Source organism: Colobus angolensis, unplaced genomic scaffold (assembly GCF_000951035.1).
Source record: "Colobus angolensis palliatus isolate OR3802 unplaced genomic scaffold, Cang.pa_1.0 Scaffold470, whole genome shotgun sequence".
Classification (NCBI taxonomy): Eukaryota; Metazoa; Chordata; class Mammalia; order Primates; family Cercopithecidae; genus Colobus; species Colobus angolensis.
Window position 1 is genome coordinate 1,519,868 of NW_012118155.1, and position 26,737 is coordinate 1,546,604.

Below are 26,737 nucleotides of genomic sequence, written 5' to 3' on the forward strand. Positions count from 1 at the left end.
GGAGGCCGAGGCAGGTGGATCACGAGGTCAGGAGTTCAAGACCAGCCTGGCCAATATGGTGAAACCCCATCTCTACTAAAAATACAAAAATTAGCCAGGCGTTGTGGCATATGTCTGTTAGCTATTCGGGAGGCCAAGGCAGGAGAATCGCTTGAACCTGGGAGGCAAACGTTGCAGTGAACCGAGATTGCGCCACTGTACTCCAGCCTGGGCAACAGAGTGAGACTCCGTCTCAAAAAACAGGAGAGAGAGAGATGGGGTCTCACTATGTTGCTTGGACTGTTCTCAAACTCCTGAGCTCAAGTGATCCTCTCTCCGCTAGCTCCCAAAGTGCTAGGATTACAGGTGTGAGCCATCATGCCCGGCCAAAAGACAACATAAATACACAGTATCAATAAACACAGTATAGTATTATAAATGAATTTTCCCTTCCTTATGATTTTCTTAATGGCGTTTTCTTTTCACTGTCTTACTCTATTCCAAGAATATAGTGTATAGTACATATATACCAAGTAAGTGTTAATCAACTGTTTATGTTTCTGTTAAGACTTCCAGTCTACAGTAGGCATTTGTAGTTAAGTTTTTGGGGAGTCAAATTTATATATGGATTTTCAGTTGTACAGGAGATCAGTGCCCCATCCCCTATATTGTCCAAGGGTCAGCTGTATAAATCATGTTAAGTGCCAGGAAGGAAAAACAATAGCTAAGAATAACTAACTGAGGATTTGTGGGGAAAGGCAAATATATATATATGTGGTTCAGGAAAGACCTCTCTGAGATAGTCACCTTGAAGTTGAGACTGAAGTACAGCTATACTTCTGAGGTATTGTGAGTTTGATTCTAGACCACTGTACTAAAGCAAAAATCACAATAGAGTCACAAATGTTTTGGTTTCCCAGTGCATATAAAAGTTCTGTTCACATTATACTGTCATCTGTAAAGCGTGTGATAGCTTTATGTCTAACACAACAATGTACATACTTTAAAAATACTGCTAAAAAATGCTGATGATCATCCAAGCCTTCAGCAAGTTGTGATTTTTTTGCTGGTGGAGGGTCTTGCCTCAGTGTTGATGGCTGCTGACTCATCAAGCTGGTGGTTGCTGAGGTAATGTTAGACTGGCTACAGCAATTTCTTTAAGATGACAATGAAGTTTGCCACATTGATTGACCCTTCCTTTCATGAAAGATTTCTCTGCAGCATGTGATGCTATTTGATAGCATTTTACCTACAATAGAACTTCTTTCAGATTTGGAGTCAGTCCTCTCAAAACCTGCCATTGCAGTTAACCAGCTGCATTAGCTCCTAACAAGAGAGTCAGCCCGAAGCTTTGAAGCCAGGCATTAACTTCTGTTCTATAGCTGTGAAAGTCCTAGATGGCATCTTCTTCCATTATAAGACTGTTTTGTTTACATTGAAAATCTTGCTTAGTGTAGCCACCTTCATCAGTTATCTTGGCTAGATCTTCTGGAGAACTTGCAGCAGCTTCTCCATCAGCACTTGCTGCTTCACAGCTTCTTTTTTAAACCTCTTAAACCAACCTCTGCTAGCTTCAAACTTCTCCTCTGCTGCGTCTTTGCCTCTCTCAATATTCATAGAATTGAAAAGAGTTATGTCCTTGCTCTGGATTAGGCTTTGACTTAAGGAAAAGTTGTGGCTGGTTTGATCTTCTATCTAGACCACTAAAACTTTCTCCATTTCAGCATTAAGGCTGTTTTGTTTTCTTATACTTCATTCACTGAAGTAGCACTTTTAGTTTTCTTCAGGAACTTTTCCTTTGCATTCACAACTTGGCTGTTTGGCACCAGAGGCCTAGCCTTTGGCCTGTATGGCTTTTGACATGCATTTCTCACAAAGCTTAATCATTTCTAGCTTTTGATGTGAAGCAAGAGACAGAGCACTCTTCCTTTCACTTGAACACTTAGAGGCCATTGTAGGGTTATTAATTGGCCAAATTTCAATATTGTTGTGTCTAAGGGACTAGAGAGTCCTGAGAGGAGGGGGAAAGAGAGCAAGGGTTGGTTGGTGAAGAAGTTGGAACATACAACACCTATCGAATAAGTTCACCATCTTAATTGGCTCATAGTGCCCCCAGTTGTATCAAAGATCTTTGATCACAGATCATCATAATGTATAATAATAATGAAAAGTTTAAAATATTATAAGAATTACCAAAATGTGACACAGAGATAAAAAATGAGCACATGCATTTGGAAAAACAGTGCCAGGAGACTTGCTTTATGTAGGGATACCACCACAAACCTTCAGTTTGTTGGAAATGCAGTATCTGTGAGGTATAGTAAAGCAAAGCACAATAATACAGGGTACGCCTGCATAAATACATTGTTAGTTGAGCTTGGAAGCAGAGAAAATAGCAGGTCTTCACCACGTTATCCCAGGTTCCCCAGGAAAGAGTGTATATAAGATGGAATTTAAATATTGATCTGGTTGTCTAATCTTGGCCGTAGCTTTGGAACCACAGTATAACTAGGTTCAAGAACCATTAACTCTCCCTGATTTCTCAAGGGCAAAGGTGTCAATGCCAAGAGAAGATGTTTGTGTTCATGGGTGTTTCCAAATATATTACTTTTTCTTTGGCCTTGTTGGCTATAGATAAACCAGCCAATTAATTTTGGGCCAAGTAGTCCAAAACACATGTATCCCATTAACAGTAACAACAGCACCAAGACCTGGTATATTGCACTTAGGAATCCTAATTTATTGATTCATAGCTGTGTTCTCAATAAGGCGTTTACCACTACTTTTTGGAAAATGAATGATCTTTTCTGCATATATAATTTAAAATATATGACTTTATTTTTTGAACAATTCTAACTTTGTAAGGATTGATATTTGATGACTATTCTTTCTTAAAAGAACTTTTATTTCAAAGAAAAGAAATCTGCTTATTTTATAGTAGAATAAAACTTCTATTTTTCAGTTACAATTTGTATCTATTGGAAACTTGTGAATCTAAGATACGACATGGGATCTTAGTTTTTCTGTATCTTAAATATTTTACTATGTCATCATTCTAGAAATTATTTTATCCATATTCATTATTTCTAACTGTGCTAAAAGAAGACTGAAACAATATGAAAATATAAAAGAAGGATAGAATAGCCTAGAAGGATGATAAAATACTGAAGTAAATCATCACATTACATCATCCTTCAGTTTTCTTATTGCATTGCCCAGTGTCTTGCATCATCTTTCCAGAAGTATAGAAGAAATCTGCAGACACTGTCTTTGTAATTTTTTTGTTTGTTTGGTTGGTTTCTTTCAGACTTTCATTGGACACTTGAGAATCAGAATTTTTCACTTTTCACCTAGAATGATGACAGATGAAAACTGATCGAGGAAGATATTTCACAAGCATTAGACAAATCATAATATGAATGCAGATAGATAGTAGCAGCCTAGAGCAGTTTCCCAACCTCAGCACTATTGACATTTTGCACCAAATAATTCTTTGTTGTAGGAGCCATCCTGTGTGTGCAATCCAGGATGTAGCATCCCTGTCCTCTACCCTACTGCAGGCCAGTAGTGCCATCCTGCTAAGTTATGGCCATCAAAAATGTCTCCAGACATTAGCCAAGGTTCCTGGGAGGTCAGGGGGACATAAAATCACTCTAGTTGATAACCACTGCTCTAAACGCTAATCATGGTGAAGTTTATTATATAAATGAAATGTCAGATGACAATACCTAAACTGTCTCTTAGTTATCTTAAGTCTTCTCAAACTCAAGATAATGATGAGTAAAGAATATATTTCTAATAACAAAAAGGAAATTTGATAGTATTTCTAAAGACAAAAAGGAAATTTGTATTCACATTCAGTTAGTCATTCCACCGGAATGACTTGATCACACAGTATTTTGTGACAAGAACTTGAACAGCCTCATGTTTTACAATATTCTTTTCATCTTTTACTATATGCACCAAAATTTTCTTTTTTAAATTTTCTTGAACCTCTAAATCTACTTTAACAATTTACCTGATACACTGTTTTTAAATGGACAAATGCTGAAAGTAGCTGTGTATACAAATGTGACTAGAAGGAAAAAGATGATGTAGAAATAAAATAACTCCTTGAGCGACTCATTCTGATTGGTATTTCTAGAGTAGAAATGTTTTGCAGTTACAGAGAAAAAAAGATGGCCCTTCCTTCAACAGTTATGAGCCGTCGGAGTTTTCAAAAATACTGCATTTTGACAATGTAGTTTCTAGTTTGACAATGACATATTTATCTTCAAAACCAGGAAAATGTAGATAAGAATTTGGTTTATTATATATTTAAATTCTTATTAAAATGTCTAATAAAATTGTTTTCCCCATCACTTTGTTCTTTATTTTACATTTAAAATGTAAACAAATAAAAATAAGTAAATAAACAGTAGCAACTTCTTTTCCTGGTAAATCGAGGATTGAGTATGTATTCTCTCTTTCCTGGACTATTGCAATAACCTCCTAACTGGTCTCCCTCCTTTCACAGAGAAGCCATAATGATATTTATGAAGTACAAATCAAATCATGGTATTCATTCTTTAAATAGCTATCAATAAAAATAAAATCCCAACTTTTTACACTGGCCTCCAAATTTTATGTGGTCTGAATTCAGCTTACATTTCTTCTCTCCCTTGTCTATTGCCCATCAGGCTCACTGGCTTTCTTCCTTCACACCAAACTAGTTATTTCCGGGGTGGAAGGAAGGCTTTCAGTGTTTTCTCCATCTGCAATAGTCTTTCCCTAAGTAGTGTGGATAAAGGTTCCTTCTTGTTACTTGAATCACAAATACTATGTTCTCAATCATTCTCTGTTACATCATACAGAGTACCTTATATCAATTTTCCAATATTTTTATTTATTTGATTTCCCACTATAACTGAGGCTCTGTTAGTGCAGAGTCTTTTACTATTTTGTAATCCCAACAGCAAGAACAAAACAAGGGGTACATAGTACATATTTAATAAATACTTGAACAAATATGTGCCAGTAATATTTCTTCATCCTGCTGAATAAGTTAACAGCATATAAACACATACAAACCGGGTGGCATGGATGTCTGCTTTCATTTTTAGCCACTTAGAAATATTTGTAACCCATCCTAAGGGGTTTATATTTGTTTTGCGTAATACATTAATATGTACTCATTGTTCATTATACAGTTAATATATCTAATTTGCAGGGAATATACATCGCTTGGAATTATACAAAAAAATTATTTTTAGTTTTCTAATATTCAGGATACAGTGTTTTAATGGGGGTGTTTTTCATTCTTTTTTTCTTACTGATTTCTACTTTTTAAATTTGAAAGCCTTGCAGTGATCATAAGGATCTGTTTAGGCAAAGAACATGAAAGAGTTTACATTTTTATTATTTTAGTGTTTCTTACTCTCTTATATCAAAAACAGTCACAGATAAGTTAACAAGATCCTCGTCAGGAGGAAAAGTAAATTGTTCACTACCATCCTCTAGTATCCTAATCTGGTCTTGTTGTTGGCTAACTTCAGCAGTTACTATTCTGTGATTGGTGTAATATTAACCAAATAAATTACTGGATTTGTTCCACAAATATTATATCTTAGATTGGTTCTTTCCTGTCTCTGAAAATAAAGTCTTGCAGTGAGAATAAATTATTTTACAACAGTTAATTAGTGATGTAAAGTTTATTGAAAATTTATTTGCTTTTTTTGTAAATCATCCGTGAATCCAGAGGGGAAAAAATATGACCAAAAAAAACTACATAAGATATCATTTTATTTTACAGAGTAACAGACTAGCTAGAGACAATGAATTAAGAGAAAATGACAAAGAACAGCTCAAAGCAATTTCCACACGAGATCCTCTCTCTGAAATCACTGAGCAGGAGAAAGATTTTCTATGGAGCCACAGGTAAGTGCTAAAATGGAGATTCTCTGTTTCTTTTTCTTTATTGCAGAAAAAATAACTGACTTTGCTGATCTCGGTATATTTTTACCATACCTATTAGAATAGATAAAACAGAATGTACATGATTTTTAAACTATAAACATTGCCTTTTTAAAAACAATGGCTGTAAATTGATATTTGTAGAAAATCATACTACATTGGTAGTTGGCACATTAAATGCTTTTTCTTACTGTGAATTCCTGATACGACTTTCTTTAGGATTGTTTAAAAGAGTAGTTTTAGGTCAATTTAGATATGTTTAGTTGGTCTAGATATTATAATTTTTAGGGTTTCCCTTTCATTTTTCTTTTTTCTTACGTTTCTTCAAATAGTATAATGCCTTATTTTCATTTATGAAGAAACTACCCTGCTGTTGGTGATCCTGGTATATTTAAATAAACCAGTTGCAGTGCATTTCTGCAGAAAGTCCATTAAGACATAAATTTTGTCCAGTAACCATAGTAGAAGTGGTGACTCTATGATTCATTCATGTTGCATAAGTAGGTGAAAAATATGAACTATATAAAGAGTGGTATAACATATATTCATTATTAACTATTAACTAAATTTAAGTACTTTATAATCCATTTGCATTTTCCTTTTGTGTTCTTTGCCATTATAACTGTGCCTAAGTATGTATGTAGATATATTTCCAACTGTAGTGTTAAACACTGATGTCCTTTGAATTTTAAAAAGGCTAGTAATGTAAGAAGTTTGGGACTTCTTACAGATTGCATATTGAGAAGTTAGACATGTAAACCTTTTGAATAGCATGCAAGAGTGTTTATTTTTATTTTGTTTCTCCCACACAGACACTATTGTGTAACTATCCCCGAAATTCTACCCAAATTGCTTCTGTCTGTTAAATGGAATTCTAGAGATGAAGTAGCCCAGGTAAATGTATGTTTGAGAATACTAGATAACTAACTGTTGTACAAATTGGTATGTCACTTAAATTGTTTTCTCTCAGAAAGTCTGCATAAATAAAGGAAATGAAATAGACTAATAATAGTAATATAGTGTAGAAAAAATACCCTTAACATTATTTCCACAGATAAAACTAATTAGAACTGTAAATTCTAAGGAGATTATTTATCTAAACTAATTTTAGAATCAGAAGTTAAGGCAGTGTTTTAGATGGCTCATTCACAACTGTCTTTCCCCTTTAAATGTGATGTATTGTCTTTCTCATGCACAGATGTATTGCTTGGTAAAAGACTGGCCTCCAATCAAACCTGAACAGGCTATGGAACTTCTGGACTGTAATTACCCAGATCCTATGGTTCGAGGTTTTGCTGTTCGGTGCTTGGAAAAATATTTAACAGATGACAAACTTTCTCAGTATTTAATTCAGCTAGTACAGGTAAAATAATGTAAAATAGTAAATAATGTTTAATTAAAATAGTAATTTATTCTAGATCCATACAACTTCCTTTTTAAAAACCTGCACCAACTAGTTTTATGCTTTAGAAAAAAAAAATTTATAACCAGCAATAGCCACTTTCTTTCTGAAAAAATTTTCTTTAGCTCAGCCATGCAGAAACTGACCCTGATTTGTTTTTTGTTTTTGAATCACCTAGGTCCTAAAATATGAACAATATTTGGATAACTTACTTGTGAGATTTTTACTGAAGAAAGCATTGACTAATCAAAGGATTGGGCACTTTTTCTTTTGGCATTTAAAGTAAGTCTAATTATTTTCCCATTAAATTCTTAAGGTACATATTACTTGCTTTCTTAATAGATTTACAAATATGTATTACTTGTATACTTTTGTTTATATTTGACTGGAAGAGTTTTCCATACTAAAAGTATTTTGTACCAGTGATGAGCTTCTCAACTTTTGCTCTTTGAAATTTAAAAAGTAATAAATTCAGAACTAAATTTTAGTCATGAATGAGAGCTGAAATATTTTTAAAGATTTTTGTTCTACTTAAGTAAAATTTTCTAGGTCCAGATGAGTATTGCTGTAGGTTTCACTGTGTGTGTGGATTAAAATATCCCAAAAAAAAGAAAAAAATATTTTACCTTGAAATTCAGAAAAATAATGTCAAACTCCTATGGTTCTTACTGAAAAACAAGCTAATTAAGAATAAAAAATGTTTTGTAGAATGTGATATATCTAGTAGTCAAAAGTTGCAGATCATAAACCATATAATCTTGCATAAATTTAGAAAGATTTATATCTAATATGATATTTTAAGTGTTAAAATTTAAAATTGGAACCCGGAAGTTAAGTTGAAAACAAGAAGCATAGGTGTGTGTCAGAAGAATCAAACAGCATTCATTGAGCGCTTTGTTCCCTCCCTCTTCATTTGATTATTTTTGTGCTCAATTTCCTTTTTTCGTGTTTTTATATCTTGTACTGAGATTAGTAAATGAAAACTAGTTGAAATAAATCTAAAAACTAGATGTTTATTTAATCACATATTCAGGAACTACCTGAAACTCATATTGGTTTTGCTTCTAAATTACAGGTTTTGAATAATTTTATTAGTGTGATTGTAACATTTATTGGAAATGAGTGTTGAAATTGTTCAGCAAAGATTATTTGTATACTCATTTAAGACTATTATATATATTTTTAATTTTGCATGATTCTTTTAGATCTGAGATGCACAATAAAACAGTTAGCCAGAGGTTTGGCCTGCTTTTGGAGTCCTATTGTCGTGCATGTGGGATGTATTTGAAGCACCTGAATAGGCAAGTCGAGGCAATGGAAAAGCTCATTAACTTAACTGACATTCTCAAACAGGAGAAAAAGGATGAAACACAAAAGGTGTGTACTCTAGTTTGTGTTTGAGACTCTTTTCATTGCAGTGGGGCAGAGTTGTTTAGAAGCCCAGTGTATATACAGATCATGGATGGTCCTTGGAATCAAGCAGATTAGGATTTGGAACCAAGTTCCACTGCCTCTCAGCTGTGTAGTGTTAGACACATTATGTAGGCTCTCAAGACTCATTTTCTTTGTCTGTAAAATGGGAATAGTACCTGCTTCGTAAGGCCATTGTGAGAATTAAATTACATGAGTTATGCAAAGAACCTGTCACAATCCTTGGAACATAGAAAGTGCCCAATAAATACTAGATCCCTTTACTTTCCCTTCCTTTCTCTTAATCAGGTCCCTAAGTATTTACAGCGATTATTTCCTTATTCTGTCATTTATTGTCTCTCAATAATGACCCTGAAAATGAGTGGAAAGAAGTTAGTTTTTACATTTCCAAGTTTAAAATGGATTTCGAGTCACTCAGTAAATATATCACACACTCTAGTCATCTGCAGTCTAGCTTAGTATAACTAAGAGTAGGAAATATAACGTAAACTTTTTTTTTTTTTGAGACAGAGTCTGGCTCTTTTGCCCAGCCTGGAATGCAGTGATGGAATTTCGGCTCACTGCAGCCTTGTCCTCCTGGGTTCAGGCCATCCTCCCACCTCAGCCTCCCGAGTAGCTGGGACTATAGGAGCATGCCACCACTCCCAGCTAATTTTTGTATTTTTAGTAGAGACAGCGTTTCGCCTTGTTGCCCAGGCTGATCTCCAACTCCTGGACTCAAGCAGTCTGCCTACCTCAGCCTCCCAAAGTGCTGGAATTACAGGCATGAGCCACTGTGTCTAGCCCAATGTAAACTTTTTTATGACCTTTTCTTACACCCTAATCTTTATTCAATCCAATCCACCACATCCTAAATTCACCACCTCTTACACTTAAAAGGAAGCTCATTCCTCACCTCTAGTGAAATGAAAACAAAAAAAAATCGTTTATTAGTGAGTCCCCAAAGGACACAGAATGTAAGTTAGCAGTACTGAATGAATTTTTCCAACATTTTCATTACTAGTACTTGAAGGAAAAAAAAAATTTAAAAGAAAGTTACTGTATTAATGTAAATGTCATACAGTGTGTGAGTTGATTTTATTGAAGTGTGATATATAAATTCAAATATAGGATGTTAGAAAATAATTGTACTCTTTCTGATACTGGAATTTGTGGGCAAAAAGGGACTAGATTGCCTTGGAAGAACAAAATTTATTGTATATATATATTGTAACTGAGCTAAGAAAAAAGAAACTAAATTTTAGATACATTTGTAAATACAGATGTTCCTCGACTTATAATAGGGTTATATCCTGATAAACACATCATAAGTTGAAAATATCTTAAAGGCAAAAATGGGCATTTTGTAGATGTGTTGGGATGCGAAAACGCAAAACACAGTATCCAAAATATGCTGGCCACACAGTACACTGTAGAGTATTGGTCGATCACCCTCATGACTGCATGGCTGACTGGGAGCTGCAGCTGGCTGCTGCTACCCAGCATCTCAAGAAAATACTGTGTTGCATATCACTAGCGTAGGAAGAGATAAAAGTTCAAAATTTGAGGTATAATTTCTACTGAATGCATGTTGCTTTCACACCATCACAAAGTTGAAAAATCATTAAGCTGGAGACCATCTGTATAGGCATTTCTTCTAAGCTGGAGTTTTAATGTCACAAATTGGCTATAATACAGTGGATTAATTAGGAACATGAAATTCATTACTCAGATCATTATTGGCTTAAATGAGATTTTGATAGGGAACCAAGATTGCAGTCATAGAAACAAGAGCAGTTACTTTGAGTGGCTTTGTGTTTTGTCGTAACAATGAGTGATAAAATACATGAAGCACTGTGCTATTAAAGTTGTCAGTGATAGAAATGCCTTTACATGAACAAGAGCTATCTAGTCAGTGATGACTAGATTTTCTAACTGTTCATTTATATATAACAAGAAGAAAAATAAACCTTATTATTTAAATTCCAACATGAAAATTAATTTATTATTAATTCCTGACTCCTAACCACTTTTTCCCCCTACTCACATTTTATATTTTCAAAAGGTGAAGGTTTCCTAAAATAAAATCCCAGCTATTGTGTGATAATTCAGCAGTCTGGGCTCTGATTTGAATTGATTAAAAAGGGATATTGTTTTGTAGCCACAACTAAAACCTGAATATACTATGAGACTCCATGTAACAAATGTTTTTATAAGTCCTTTTCCCAACAATTTCTTTTAGCCTCACTAGACCACTTTTACTTAACAATGAGAGTATGAATGCTGTGTTTTCTTAAAAGCCTAAAAGTAAGGTTATTAAGCTAATACAACATGGTCTCCTTAGTTTTTCCTCTAGAACACAGATCAGCAAATTTTCTTAAAGGGCCAGATAGTAACTGTTTTAGACTTTGCAGGCCCATGTGGTCTCTGTCTTAACTATTCAACTCTTGCTATTCTCGTAAAAGTAGCCAATGTGTAATGAATGGGTATAGCTGTATTCTAATACAACTTGACTTACAAAAACTGGCAGCTGACCTGCCGGCCATAATTGACTAGCCCTGCTCTACAGCCAAAAGCATTGCTACTATCACCAAGTAGATTTCATCTTCTTACAGGAAAGGGTACACAGTGCTGCCAGTCTTGCTTCTGTCTCTGAGTGTTGCTGCTCTATGTTGTAGAAACCCTCTTAATTAGAAGGCAGCCAGTCTAGGATGTAGATTCAGAGACTGTACAGTACTGAGGTTCTCATGTGTAAAAGAGATTAGCAGTAGTTTTACCTTTTATTAAGTCAGTTTCTTACTGTTACTATCCTTTTTTTAAATCAGGTACAGATGAAGTTTTTAGTTGAGCAAATGAGGCGACCAGATTTCATGGATGCTCTACAGGGCTTTCTATCTCCTCTAAACCCTGCTCATCAACTAGGAAATCTCAGGTACTGTCTTGGGGGTTTCATTGATACATTTAAATAAATACCTTTTCTGGATAAAATCTTGAGAAAAGTCAAAATGTCTATTAGAATGTTCAATAATCTATGCTTCTTTCTGTCATTCTCCTACCCTCAAAATAAGAGTAGTAAATTATCTTAAGTTCAGTACTGCCTTTATTCAGAATGAGTTTTTACTACTTAAATAATAGAATTTAAAACCTTCTATGGCCAGGATTTCTGTTATCATAGGATAAGAAATGGAAATGTAATATCTGTAAAACTAATGGTATATCTCTATATATTTGTTGGAAATTCATATGCAATTATATAACTTCTAAAACTTTTAGTATTTTTTTATACTCCTTAGAAATGGATTCCTAAATAAAAATTGAGGAGAAAGTTTTAAATCTTTATAACACTTCAAAAAGCTGTATGGTATTTATATTTTAAAATAAATTTGAGGGTAAAGGAATAATAAAGCAAAGGTGCCTAATAAAGTTTTTAACTATTTTAAAGGCTTGAAGAGTGTCGAATTATGTCCTCTGCAAAAAGGCCACTGTGGTTGAATTGGGAGAACCCAGACATCATGTCAGAGTTACTGTTTCAGAACAATGAGATCATCTTTAAAAATGGGGATGGTAAGGAAGAGTATTAATGAGCTTATGCATGAATTTAGCTATCTTTTTATACTCAGGATATTTATGAACCATGAAAACTATTGAAAGCCATTTAAGGAATACATACATGTGATAAAATACATAATATTAATCAGATATCTTGACCTTTGAAATATGCATATATAATCAATGAAAAGAAGAGAAGTACTAGGCTTAGATCAGAAGTCCTGAAATCAGTTTTTTGTTTTTTCTTTTTCCTATTCCCTGCCTCCAACCCCCCTCTCGTGGACCTGTGTAGAGAAGTATTTTTTGTTGTTGTTTTGGTTTTTTTTTTTTAATCAGTTTCTAATTATCATTTGCTTAACTGTGTGAGTATCCATTCATTCCATAAATATTCTATGTGCTAGGCCCTGGGGTTTTAGCAGTGAAGAAAACAGAATCCCTGCCCTTTTGGAGCTTACAGTCTAACAGAGAAAAGAGGGACATTAAATAAATAATCATAAAAATGAAATTACAAGCATGGTACAAAGGAAAAGTGTAATCTGCTTAAGAACCATATAAAAGAAGGTACTTATTTGGAGGAAAAGGCTATCGGGGGAGTGAAGGAGGATCCGTGGATGGGTTTTCAATAGGAAATGCCATTTCAGCAGTGAATTCTGTTGATCCCAATATTTTAATATAAACATGTTCAAATTTAAGGATTCAGAAAAATAATTACTATAAATGCTTTAATTAAAAATTTTTATGAGATACATGCTCACTTATCCTACATTGTTATTCAAATATGTTTATGCAAAGACTTTAAAAGTGGATTTAAGAATCAGAATATTAAGAGCCATTTGTAGTGGTGCATGCTTGTGATCCCAGCTACTCTGGAGGATTACTTGAGCCCAGGAGTTTGAGACCAGCCTGGGCAATGTAGCAAGACCCCATCTCAAAAAATTATAAATTAATAAAGCTATATAAAGGCTTTGAGTGGACATACACACTCATTTATACATTTTTTTAAAAGAATCAGAATATTGCTTTCCTGTAGTTTCTTTTGAAGATAAATATACCTGTATTTGTTTTTCATTTGAAAACCATGTGATGGTGTGATCCCCAAATTTGCATCTGTGGCATTAAATGGTGATACGTATTATTTGAATTTCAGATTTACGGCAAGATATGCTAACACTTCAAATTATTCGTATTATGGAAAATATCTGGCAAAATCAAGGTCTTGATCTTCGGTAGGTAACCAGTAAGGCAACCTGTATGTTGAAAGTTATCCTGAAAAAGTGAACTATTAATAATTACAGAAGCATATAGAGTCATATATCTAAAAAGAAATGTATGCAGTGGTAATTATCAATAGTTGATCACACTATAGTACTTTGATGTATCCTCCTCTTACTTGACTTAGAATAGCTAAATTATATTCAGCTAAGTAAAAAGAGCTAAGAAGCTAATAAACACTCTGCAGCTGCCTCTGGAGCATGACCATTAGGAACAAGACAAAGGAGACATACAAGACCCCTGTTTTCATTCAGAAGTTAAGAGTTTTAAAGAAAGTTTCATAATGGAAATTTTCTAATTCTAAAGTTGTATAAATCCTCAAATACTAGAATCAGTTTTTCAGCAAAATTATGCAACCAGCTAATCGTAAAGAGTTTTTACCAGTCTGTTGGTTTCTGCCTAACTTTCCACAATATCAGTATTATCACCAAGTTTTCTGTCGTGCTTCATCTTCTCCTAGTCATTGTTGCTTCTGAAATGTTCCTCCTTATCTGACTTGTCTTTTTGCAAATCCATAGTCATTCAGGCAAAGCCCACTCTCTCCAAAGTACTTTGGCCTATAAGTGGACATAGAGTCAAGTCTAGCTGTAACAACAGGGTACATTTAGTAGGAATTGCAGGTAACACCAGACAAGGGCTTATTTGTTTGCCTCTTATAAATTTTAAGAGTAGCTAGTATACAAAAATATGTCAGTGACAAATATAGTACCTTTGTATTGGAAAGAAGAAAGTGGACATTTCAAGTGATATACTAAGGCACAAAACTGTTACCAGCTTCAGATTCGTAACTCGTGCTACATTGCTTAACCCCTGTTGCTTTCCAAAGATGGTTAATGTTATATGAACCTAATTTCATTTTTTGGTATTATTTCCTGTGTTGTGAGAGATCCACATGCCACTACTACCACGTCCCCCAAAGGAATAGACTGTAAAAAAGATTGTAGAGCTAATAAAGAGTAAAGGAGGTAACTGTGTAACCCTAGTTAATTACATTAATTGTAAATTAGTGACTTTGCAAAAAGATTCTAAAGTTAAGATGATTAGAATTATTAATGGTTTTTTAGTCTTATATTTTCTGAATATTTTTTAACTTAAGTAAATGTAAGTAAAAATTTTATTTCAAGTTTAACTTGAGATTAAAATTATTTAAGTAAAATCATAACAGCATTTTTATTTATACTTGGCAAAACTATAATTCATAATCGGGTTAATCTTAACCCTGCTTTTTTTTTTTTTAATAACAGGACTTGGAAGACAATTGAATTCTTTGAACTATGAGCATGTTCAACAGTGATAAAAACATAAAATAAAGAATGAGCAGGAGTACAACCTTAAGAAATTTCCCTATTTACCAGGGCAGGTAGAAGAAAAGATTGTGTAAGAGAAGTCATCAAAAGAAGTAGGAGTACTAGAGGAAGTGATTGACAATTTGTAGGGCCAAGGGCTTCAAGGGGTTTAAAAGAATGAGGTCTGTGAAAAAGCACTTGGATTTAATGACTCATGATTATCTTTAAGAGTTTACTCACTAGAGTGGTAGGTGCAGAAGCTAGGCTACAAGGAATTAAGTAAGAAAATGAAAATAAGTATAGACTGTATTAGGAATTTAAGAAGTAAAGGAAAGGTGGAAAGAGTGGAGAGTAGCTTATGAGAAGAACAGAGCAAGGAAAATCAAACTTTGGATACTCACGTGTCAATCTGAATGTTAGGTGCTTTTTTTCATTGTCTCTTTAAATCCTCACATCTGCACCCTTGACTACATGTCCTATTTAATTTTCTATGTGAATAAATGAGAGGTATCCTAAAAAGCATTTGTGTCACATCCCCAAGTATTATGGTTGTATCAAAGGGAAACATTTGTGAGATTATTTGAGTTGTGAGCTGAACTAGCTGCTGTTTTGATGGAACACGATTTTTACTTAAAAAATAACTAGGCCGGGCGCGGTGGCTCAAGCCTGTAATCCCAGCACTTTGGGAGGTCGAGACGGGTGGATCACGAGGTCAGGGGATCGAGACCATCCTGGCTAACACGGTGAAACCCCATCTCTATTAAAAATACAAAAAAACTAGCCGGGGGAGGTGGCGGGCGCCTGTAGTCCCAGCTACTCGGGAGGCTGAGGCAGGAGAATGGCGTGAACCCGGGAGGCGGAGCTTGCAGTGAGCTGAGATCCGGCCACTGCACTCCAGCCTGGGTGACAGAGCGAGACTCTGTCTCAAAAAAAAAAAACAAAAAAAAACTAGTAGGCAAGCTATGGTTATTCAGACATGGATATCTGGCAGACATTATCTTAATGAACAATATGTGCCTGTCTCTTTGACGAAAACAACTGTGACAGTATTTGTTGCCAATGATAAAATTCAAGCTTGCAACAAAAATTTCATTAGAAATTCAAACTTAGAATTTTGAAAATTCTAATTTTCAGTATCTGCCACTGAACCTAATAGAGCCCCTAAACTTAACATCTTTCTAATGAGATTCTTGGTAATATTAACAATTGTGGTTTTCAGTATGGTATAATGAAAAGTATCAACATTTGAAACATCTACAAATGGCCATGTGCAGGATACTATAAAATCATGTATGGGTAAAAGATCCATTAAAAGGCAAGAAAGACAAATTGATTTTAATGTAACTGAGTATGAAAAGTTTATTGATAGGGTTTTAGATTACATATTGCAACTTAAGAAACTTACCAAGTTTTGGAATAGTGTCAAAGAAAAATACCACAATTGTCTGAAAAGTCTATTACAATACTCCTTTGTCTACCTATCTTTGTGAGGCCAGATTTTCTTCACATACTTTAATTAAAACATTGCATTAGATTGCATACAAAAGTATATATGAGAATCCAGCTGGGTACTATGAAACCAGACATTTAAAAAAATGTTTAAATGTGAAAGAACGTCACTCTTCTCACTACATTTTTTAAATGCATTTTTTTGTTTCATGAAATACGTTATTTATATTAACATGTCATGGTTTGTTGCTTTTAAATGAACTAGCAAATATTTAAAATTTTTATTTTCCCTATTTCAATTTCTAATACCAGTAGTTGTAATTCACATAACTAAAAGCTCTTTGGAGTCCTCAGTAATTTCTGCAAGTGTAAAGGAGTCCTGAGACCAAAAATTTGAAATCTCCTGCCCTATAGTTTTATTTCAATGTCAATTAAACATCTTTAAATTCACCCATATTTTTAAAGTCATAAATGTTTGTAAAATTTTAATTGCCACGATAATTTTCTTAATGCTTTTCTGATAAAAGTTCAGCACTTTCTCAGTTGAAGGTTATAATAAATGATGACAGGTAATTTTGAGGATTATTCCAGGAGTATATTTATCACACCATAAAAAAGAAAATTAAAATTGAGGAAAGGCAGTAAAGTCATGCATGACAAATTTACTAATAAAATACTCATGTTTTGGCCTATTAAAAATATTTGCTATTTTAAAATTCCGTCATTTAATTGTATATGTGTTGCTCGTCTTTCAGAATGTTACCTTATGGTTGTCTGTCAATTGGTGACTGTGTGGGACTTATTGAGGTGGTGCGAAATTCTCACACTATTATGCAAATTCAGTGCAAAGGCGGCTTGAAAGGTGCACTGCAGTTCAACAGCCACACTCTACATCAGTGGCTTAAAGACAAGAACAAAGGAGAAATGTGAGTTGTATTATTCTTTCTTCCTATGTTAGTCTAAGTTTTTGTTAGATGAGTCTGTCAGTGTTTGTGCATTCCTCTGACTTAGACCAGAGAAAACAATTGTGCTTTCTATGGAAAAAACTATGCTCAGCCTTTGAAATATTTCACATTAATGGATTTAAATGATTATAATTACTTTGAATTTGGTAAAATCTTAAACATTCATTTTATGTGTTATCTAAAATGTATTGTTACTGCTTATTCTTTTTAAAACAAATGAACATTGCACATTCAAAATTTTATTTCTAATTCATTGTTAAAATGATTAGAAAAAAATAATTTTAATGAGATGGTATTTTTTCACTATAATAAGAATTATGCTTTGGTTAGGGAACATCTGGAAATTTCCTTAGAAACCCATGAAAACTTCACAATCTCAAAATCTTTAGACATAATTACTGTATTCCCTGTTGGTGATTGTTTTCATTGTTTAAATAGAAGCTTGTACCCTTTTTTCTCAAGTTGGCCTGAAGCACTCTATATTTCCATACTACTCATGAGGTGTTTACTTCTTCTTTGTAGATATGATGCAGCCATTGACCTGTTTACACGTTCATGTGCTGGATATTGTGTCGCTACCTTCATTCTGGGAATTGGAGATCGTCACAATAGTAACATCATGGTGAAAGACGATGGACAAGTAATGGTTTTCTCTGTTTAAAATGTTTTTGGCGTTCTTAATTTATTAGTTCAAGACATTTTGTATCTGCATATGTCAAACTATAACATAATTTCTTATTTTTGAAAGCTGTTTCATATAGATTTTGGACACTTTTTGGATCACAAGAAGAAAAAATTTGGTTATAAACGAGAACGTGTGCCATTTGTTTTGACACAGGATTTCTTAATAGTGATTAGTAAAGGAGCCCAAGAATGCACAAAGACAAGAGAATTTGAGAGGTGAGCTCGAGAAATTAAAAACACAAAATAAAGAGTTCTGGCTGCTCTATTAGAAATAACCAATATTTTTCAAGCCATTTCAAAATAATAAATGTTGGCTGGGTGTGGCGGTTCACGCCTGCAATCCCACTCTTTGGGAGGCGGAGGCTGGAGGATCATTTGAGCTCAGCAGTTGAAACCAGCCTGGGTAACATAGTGAGAACTCATGTCTACAAAAAAAATTTGAAAACTAGCCAGGCGTGGTGGCATGCACTGTAGTCCCAGCTACTCAGGAGGCTGAGATGGGAGGATCACTTGAGGCCAGGAGGTTGAGGTTGCAGTGAGCCATGATCACGCCACTGTACTCCAACCTGGGCAACAGAGTGAGACCCTGTATCAAAATAAATAAAATAAAAGAAGTTATTTTAACACTTTAACAAAAACTATTTTTTGTTTTTTATTTTATTTCAATAGCTTTTGGGGTACACGTGGTTTTTGGTTACATGGATGAATTAAATAGTGGTAAAGTCTGAGATTTTAGCGCACCTGTAACCCAAGTAGTGTGCTTTGCCTACTTTTGTATCCCTTACATGTACTTTTTTATCCCTTACCATTCTTCCCACCCTCTCCCTTCTGAGTCTCCATAGTCCATTATATCACTCTGTACGCCTTGGTGTACCCATAGCTTAGCTCCCACTTACAAGTGAGAACATAGTGTATTTTCAGGTTTTCCATTCCTGGGCTCCAGCTCCATCCCAGTTGCTGCAAAAGACATTATTTCATTCTTTTCTGTGGTGGAGTAGTATTCTGTGGTGTAAATGTACACTTTATTTATCCACTCATTGGTCAGTGGGTACTTACGTTGGTTTCATATCTTTGCAGTTGTGAATTGTGCTGCAATAAACGTACGATATGCATGCAGATGCCTTTTTGATATAATGACTTCTTTTCCTCTGGGTAGAGGGATTGCTGGACCAAATGGTAGATCTACGTTTAGTTCTTTAAGAAATCTCCATACTGTTTTCCATAGAGGCTGTACTAATTTACATTCCCACCAGGAGTGTATAAGCGTTCCCTTTCACCACATCCATGTCAACATCTGTTGTTTTTTGACTTTTTCATTACAGCCATTCTTGCAGGAGTAAGGTGGTATCTCATTGTGGTTTTAATTTGCATTTCCCTGATGATTAATGATGTTGAGCATTTTTTTCATGTTTTCATGTTGTTATATATCTTCTTTTGAGAATTGTCTGTTCATGTCCTTAGCCCACTTTTTTTGTTTTCGTTTTTGTTTTTGTTTTGAGACGGAGTCTCACTCTGTCTCCCAGGCTAGAGTACAATGGCATGATCTCAGCTCACTGCAACCTCTACCTCCTGGGTTCAAGCGATTCTCCTGCCTCAGCCTCCCAAGTAGCTGGAACTACAGGCACCCGCCACCACGCACGGCTAATTTTTGTATTTTTAGTAGAGACGGAGTTTCACCATGTTGGTCAGTCTGGTCTTGAATTCCTGACCTCAGGTGATCCACCCGCCTCACCCTCCCTAAGTACTGGGATTACAGGCTTGAGCCACTGCGCCCAGCTTTAACCCACTTTTTGATGGGATTCTTTGTTTCTTGCTGATTTGAGTTCCACATAGATTCTGGAAATTAGTCCTTTGTTGGATGCATAGTTTGCGAATATTTTCTCCCATTCTATGGGTTGTCTATTTACTTTGATCATTATTTCTTTTGTTATGCAAAGGCTTTTTAGTTTAATTAGGTCCCATTTATTTTGTTTGTTTTTGTCGTATTTGCTTTTGGGGTCTTAGTCATTTATTATTTGCCTAGGCCAGTGTCCAAAAGAGTTTTTCCTAGTTTATCTTCTAGAATTTTTATGGTTTCAGGTCTTAGATTTAAGTCTTGGATCCATCTTGAGTTGAGTTTTGTATAAGGTGAGAGACAGGGGTCCAGTTTCATTCCTTTACATATGGCTAGGTGGGTTTCCCAGCACCATTTATTAAACAGGATGTCCTTTCTCCAGTTTATGTTTTTGTATGTCTAGGATCAGTTGGTTGTAAGTTTTTGGCTTTATTTCTGGGTTGTCCATTCTGTTCCATTGGTCTATGTGTCTACTTTTGTGTGTATCTCCTGTTTTGGTAATTATAGTTTTCCAGTATAATTTGAAGTCCAGTAATGTGATGCCTCCAGATTTATTCTTTTTGCTTAGCCTTGCTTTGGCTATTCAGACTCTTTTTGGTGGGTTTCATATGCATTTTAGGATTTTTTTTCTAATTCTGTGAAAAATGATGTTGGCAGTGTTTTGTGGTTTTCCTTGAATAGATCTTTCACCCCCTTGGTTAGGTATATTCCTAGGTATTTTTTTGAAGCTAAAAGGGCTTGCGTTCTTAATTTGATTCTCAGCTTGGTTAGTGGTGGTGTATAGCAATGCTACTGATTTGTGTACAGTGATTTTGTAACCTGAGACTTTACTGAATTCATTTATCAAATCTAGGAGTCTTTTTTTTTTTTTTTTTTTTGAGAGAGAGACAAAGAGTCTTGCTCTGTCGCCCAGGCTAGAGTGCAGTGGTGCAATCTCAGCTCTCTACAACCTCCACCTCCCGGGTTTAAGCAATTCTCCTGCCTCAGCTTTCCAAGTAGCAGGCGTGCACCACCATGCTCAGCTAATTTTTGTATTTTTTAGTAGAGATGGGGTTTCACTTTGTTGGCCAGGCTGGTCTTGAACTCCTGACCTCAGGTGATCCTCCCGCCTCAGCCTCCCAAAGTGCTGGGATTATAGGAGTGAGCCACCACACCCAGCTGAAATCTAGGAGTCTTTTGGAGAACTCTGGGGTTTTCTAGGTGTATGATTATGTCATTGGTAAACAGCAATAGTTTGACTTCCTCTTTTCCAATTTGGATGCCAATGTGGGCTTCCTTGTCTTGTTCTAGTTCTCAGGGGGAGTGCTTTCAGCTTTTCCCCACATTCAGTATGATATTGGCCGTGGGTTTGTCATATGACTTTTATTATTTTGAGGTAAGTCCCTTCTATGCCTACTTTGTTGAGTGACAAACTATTTTAATGTTTTCTGTGTGTGTGTTTATTTGTGTGATGCTGTGAAGGAAGATGGAAAGGGAATACAGTTTAATTTGTTGAGCTAATTAAGGCCTAAAAAGAAAGTAACCCTTAAACTTCATAACACATTAAATGTTTTTATTTACTGAGCTTTAAATAGTTGGACTCCACCTCTATATTGACAAATAATGTATAGTGCTTAATACGACATTTTTTGGTCATACAATTTGAGGAAAGTCCGTCAACCATAATCACCTTGTTTATTCATAACTCACCTTATGGTATCTCATTAGACTATATCAGACTTTAAAGTACTTTTTACAACCTTCTATAAAATTCTGCTTTGTCTATAACTCAGTCCTGACTCTAGCTTAAGCACAAAAGGATTTAGTATGGACCAATTCATACATTTAATACTTATTAAACTGCTGACATGCCAGGCATTGTTGTAGGTGCTGGTAATAAAGCAGTTTTTAAAAAGTCCTTATTCTCATGAAGTTTACATTCTAGTGGGGTAAAGGGAATCAAAAGATGTTGGTAAGATAAGTGAGAGAAGAATGCTATTTTTTATAGCTTTGTCTACGAAAGCCTCTCTAATTGTGTGACATTTGAGCAAAGACCTGAAGGTATTAACATCATTTGCTCCATACTAACCAAACTGTTCTTATTACTTATAGGTTTCAGGAGATGTGTTACAAGGCTTATCTAGCTATTCGACAGCATGCCAATCTCTTCATAAATCTTTTCTCAATGATGCTTGGCTCTGGAATGCCAGAACTACAATCTTTTGATGACATTGCATACATTCGAAAGACCCTAGCCTTAGATAAAACTGAGCAAGAGGCTTTGGAATATTTCATGAAACAAATGAATGATGCACATCATGGTGGCTGGACAACAAAAATGGATTGGATCTTCCACACAATTAAACAGCATGCATTGAACTGAAAAGATAACTGAGAAAATGAAAGCTCACTCTCTGGATTCCACACTGCACTGTTAATAACTGTCAGCAGGCAAAGACCGATTGCATAGGAATTGCACAATCCATGAACAGCATTAGAATTTACAGCAAGAACAGAAATAAAATACTATATAATTTAATGTAAACGCAAACAGGGTTTGATAGCACTTAAACTAGTTCATTTCACAATTAAGCTTTAGAATAATGCGCAATTTCATGTTATGCCTTAAGTCCAAAAAGGTAAACTTTGAAGATTGTTTGTATCTTTTTTTAAAAAACAAAACAAAACGAAAATCCCCAAAATATATAGAAATGATGGAGAAGGAAAAAGAATGATGTTTTTTTTGTCTTGCAAATGTTCTATGTTTTGAAATGTGGACACAACAAAAGCTGTTATTGCATTAGGTGTAAGTAAACTGGAGTTTATGTTAAATTACATTAAGATTGGAAAAGAATGAAAATTTCTTATTTTTCCATTGCTGTTCAATTTATAGTTTGAAGTGGGTTTTTGACTCCTTGTTTAATGAAGAAAAATGCTTGGGGTGGAAGGGACTCTTGAGATTTCACCAGAGACTTTTTCTTTTTAATAAATCAAACCTTTTGATGATTTGAGGTCTTATCTGCAGTTTTGGAAGCAGTCACAAATGAGACCTGTTATAAGGTGGTATTTTTTTTTTCTCTGGACAGTATTTAAAGGATCTTATTTCCCAGGGAAATTCTGGGCTCCCACAGAGTTAAAAAAAAAAAAAAAAAAAAATCATAGAAAAAGAATGAACAGGAATAGTTCTTATTCCAGAATTGTACAGTATTCACCTTAAGTTGATTTTTTTCTCCTTTTGCAGTTGAACTGAATACATTTTTCATGCATGTTTTCCAGAAAATAGAAGTATTAATGTTATTAAAAAGATTATTTTTTTTATTAAAGGCTATTTATATTATAGAAACTATCATTAATATATATTCTTTATTTACATGATCTGTCCCATAGTCATGCATTGTTTTGCACCCCAAATTTTTTATTGTTCATAGCAGCATGGTCAGCTTTCTTCTTGGTCTGTAGATGAGGCTCAGGCACTATCCCATTTATGCCAATAACCAGTATATAACTACTTAAGGAAAACATAAAACTTCATCTTCTTTCCTTTTATTTCTTATGTGAATCCCCCGTCTTCCATTCTCTTTTGTAGTTGAGAATGTCTCAATCATATGAAATTAGTTACCAAAATTAACACAATTTAGACTATCTTCCTGGTTCCTTAAACCCCTTTACTGAAGTATACTCATGAATGATACTTTAAAATATGGGGGAATAGAAACCATGAAATTTTTACCTTTTTAAACTATTTATCTATATCTCCAAAGTAGAACATTAAACCATTTTAAGATCATGTCTCATTCCCAAGTAGTCAGAGTTCACTCTCCAACTTTATTAAATACTATTTGAGCACAGGACATATCTTAAACATTTTGAAAAACATTAACCCAAGATGTAGAGGCTACTGCTAGTCATCATTCTAGAATCTGATATTTTACTCTGTATTTGAAATGAATGATTAATGTCCTAGGAGATTAGCTTTAGATGTTCAGGTGCCACATCAAAAAAGTGCAATAATTATTGACAGTTTTTTATATTAGGCATATTATTGGAAAACAACTTTATAAAGAGTGAACATTATATACTGTAGTAAAACAGCATCACTTTAAAAATATTCATTTATGAAATCTGTTACCTATAGTTGAAGTCTTGAGTAGTGAACAAGGGACTCTAATACCAATACTCTTAATATCTGGCTATTTTAGATCCCTTAAAGGGCATAATTATTGGAAATTTAGGTATTTCACTAAAGCATGTATATAATATTGCCAACAAGAAAAATAAATTTGAAGATTAAGGGAACTTACTTCTGCAAACTGTCTTGCAATAGTAAAGCAGAATTTAAACTCTGTTTTAAGCAGGCAACCAGAAAGATTATTTTGCAGTTATAGAAGATTTCATAACTTATTAAAACTTATTAACATTTTGTGTTGTTTAGATATAGGCAGTTGATACTAACATCCCAGCCTTTTCAATATCAGGGTTAAATTATAGGAAAACTCAGTAAAATGGTACAAATCTGAAACTTTGATGGTAGAAACTGAAGGTTTAACAGAGAACTGTGTTTTACCCGAGTGCCAAAAATGCCTTGAGCCTCCTTGCACAAAATTTATACCATTTTTTACATTTTTATCACATCAGTCCAGATACTTGTCTCCCCTCCTTCTCCCAGAACCTCTCCACTATTAACACGCACAAACCATATGGCCGATTTCATCATTTACATTTATTTTCAAAAGTTATTACAACCAAATTAATTATATTAGAAGAAATGTAGACAAATTCTATAAAGACTATAGATTGTGACCTAAGAAAGAAATGAGGCAAAGAACCAAACATTGAATTAAATGCTACATGGGTGACTAAGATCTGTTTCAAGTCAGCGATAATGTAGCCACTTCTGGTTACTTCAGTATCAGACATCAGTTCCCACGGTTCAGACAGTTCCTATCTATAGCTGACTATCCTTGTCCTTGAATATGGTGTAACTGACTGTTGGCTCTACAGTTTTATTGGGCCACTTAAGAAATATTTCCTTGAATAATTGTTTTGAGAAAAAGTCTAAAGAAAATAATAAAAATAATTTTAAACACTGTAGTAAGAAATGACTTCGAAAATTATGCTTTCACTTTCTACCATATTCTCAGCTATACAAAACCATTTATTTTGAAGATTTTTAGACTACTGTTAATTTGAAATCTGTTACTCTTATTGTGGAATTTGTTTTTTTTAAAAAAGATGTTTCTAATTGGATTTTTAAAAGAAGAATGGAATTTGGTTGCTATTTTACAACAGAACCTAAGCTTTTTGTGGTTCTTAGTTTCCTATGTAAAACTTAGTGTCAAAGTAATCAACTTTGAGATTTTTCCCTTCTATTCTGCTTTATATTAAAAGCCCATTAGAAAATGGGAACCTGGTAAATATATAATGAATTGTAAAATATTTTAATGTGTAACTTTTTCAACTGTGAAACTATTGACTTTTTGATGAAAACAGCTGCTGATAAAGTATTTTGTGTAAAGTGTAGTTCTTATTAATCAGGAAAATGATGACTTGATTAGACTGTATATGCCCTCTTGGATTTTATTTTAAATGGATTGGTGATTTTCACATAGGTAAAACACAGTCCATCTGTATTCTTTTTTACAGTTCAAAAATCGAGTGATTTGGAATTATAAAAAAAAATTGTGAGCAGCCTATTTGAAAGGCATCATGGAAATTTCACAGCACATAACATGGATTTATTTTTTCTTGATGTAAATCCGCTTAATTCATATTTTGATCAATAGCCCATGCTTGCCAACTCTGAAGAAATTTAATTTCCAGCAGTATTTTAAAGCTAGCCTGTTAACTTTTTCTGAATATTTAAAGTTCCTCTTTTTTCTATGTCTGCACAAACTGCAGACCTGGGCTGGACCCACATACTCAGAGTCCACCTTAAGAAATTATTTTGATGTCCAAGACATCACTAAAATGTTTAAGTTTAAAGATAATATGTGGTGTTAATAGATTGTGGTGCTTTTACTATTTAAAGACAACTTTCATACTTCAGATGTTTTTGAGAAGAGGGGAATGTGAGGGGAGGGGGCAGAACAGGGAGGAGTTGTTTGAATGAATTACATTCTTTATATCCATCCTGCTCATTTGGGGCATGTCTAAGAGAAGGCTGAAAGTTGTGAGAGTATATTGTATACCGTAAGAGAATTAACTTTTCATCATGGATGGGATTGTGAAGCTGAACTGTAAAATTCAGCGTTGACAGCATCCTCAATTAATAATTCTTGGTGACAGAATAATACAGCTGGGCTGTTTTTTAAAATTAAACTCAATACCATTTTTAATTATTACATTAAAAATTGTAAATATATCTATGTGCCATGGCCTGGGAAGCCTGTTTTCTTTTTTCATAAAAATTATTTTTACTCTATGAAAAGATTATGGGGTTTAGCTCAAAATATCTATGGTCCTGATAAAATTGGATTGGTAACTCTACCTCAGAAGGAAAACGGGGGGAAAAATAGATGAGTCACAGTTCAATACTTCAGGCTCAGAAATTGTGCAGATCACTGAATTTTAGATTTATAAAGTCAGAGTTGGCATGCGTTGTTTTTAATGATATGGAAGACCTTAAGAAAAAAACTTGGCTGAAGTTTAATCGTTGGTCCAGCCATTTGAAAAAAGCAATAGTTTGAGGGGAGGTTCCTGAATTCAGCGTTTGAAATTCATTTGGTCTCTTTTCTTCATTATTAGTGCATTTGGTGTGTGTATACTTGCACACAATTCTGTCTGTATACACACTGCTTGCTTAGCCCTAGTCAAAAGGCATCTTTTATAAAAGGTGTAAAGAAATATCAAGGTTCTATAATTCTGAAGAGTTTAGAATTTGTTAGGAGTTTCCCAAGTTGGGATGTTAGTCTTTAAATAAACTTACTTCATTCATGTATTCCACTTAAGGTTTTGCACCTCTTTTTTATTAGTGCAG

General features: G+C 34.3%; 1 protein-coding gene across 1 annotated transcript in view; it reads left to right on the forward strand.

Moving 5' to 3' along the window:
• The window catches only part of PIK3CA (phosphatidylinositol-4,5-bisphosphate 3-kinase, catalytic subunit alpha), a 94,553-nt gene extending 69,277 nt beyond the window's left edge, over window positions 1–25,276 (forward strand). Inside the window, exons 10-21 of the mRNA XM_011958660.1 lie at window positions 5,771–5,895; window positions 6,744–6,825; window positions 7,130–7,294; window positions 7,512–7,615; window positions 8,539–8,710; window positions 11,569–11,675; window positions 12,186–12,307; window positions 13,440–13,518; window positions 17,055–17,225; window positions 17,787–17,904; window positions 18,013–18,164; window positions 21,874–25,276. Coding sequence (XP_011814050.1) covers window positions 5,771–5,895; window positions 6,744–6,825; window positions 7,130–7,294; window positions 7,512–7,615; window positions 8,539–8,710; window positions 11,569–11,675; window positions 12,186–12,307; window positions 13,440–13,518; window positions 17,055–17,225; window positions 17,787–17,904; window positions 18,013–18,164; window positions 21,874–22,144 — 1,668 coding nt within the window. The 3' untranslated portion in view covers window positions 22,145–25,276. The remainder of the gene's footprint in view (window positions 1–5,770; window positions 5,896–6,743; window positions 6,826–7,129; window positions 7,295–7,511; window positions 7,616–8,538; window positions 8,711–11,568; window positions 11,676–12,185; window positions 12,308–13,439; window positions 13,519–17,054; window positions 17,226–17,786; window positions 17,905–18,012; window positions 18,165–21,873) is intronic.
• The last annotated feature ends 1,461 nt before the right edge of the window (window positions 25,277–26,737 follow it).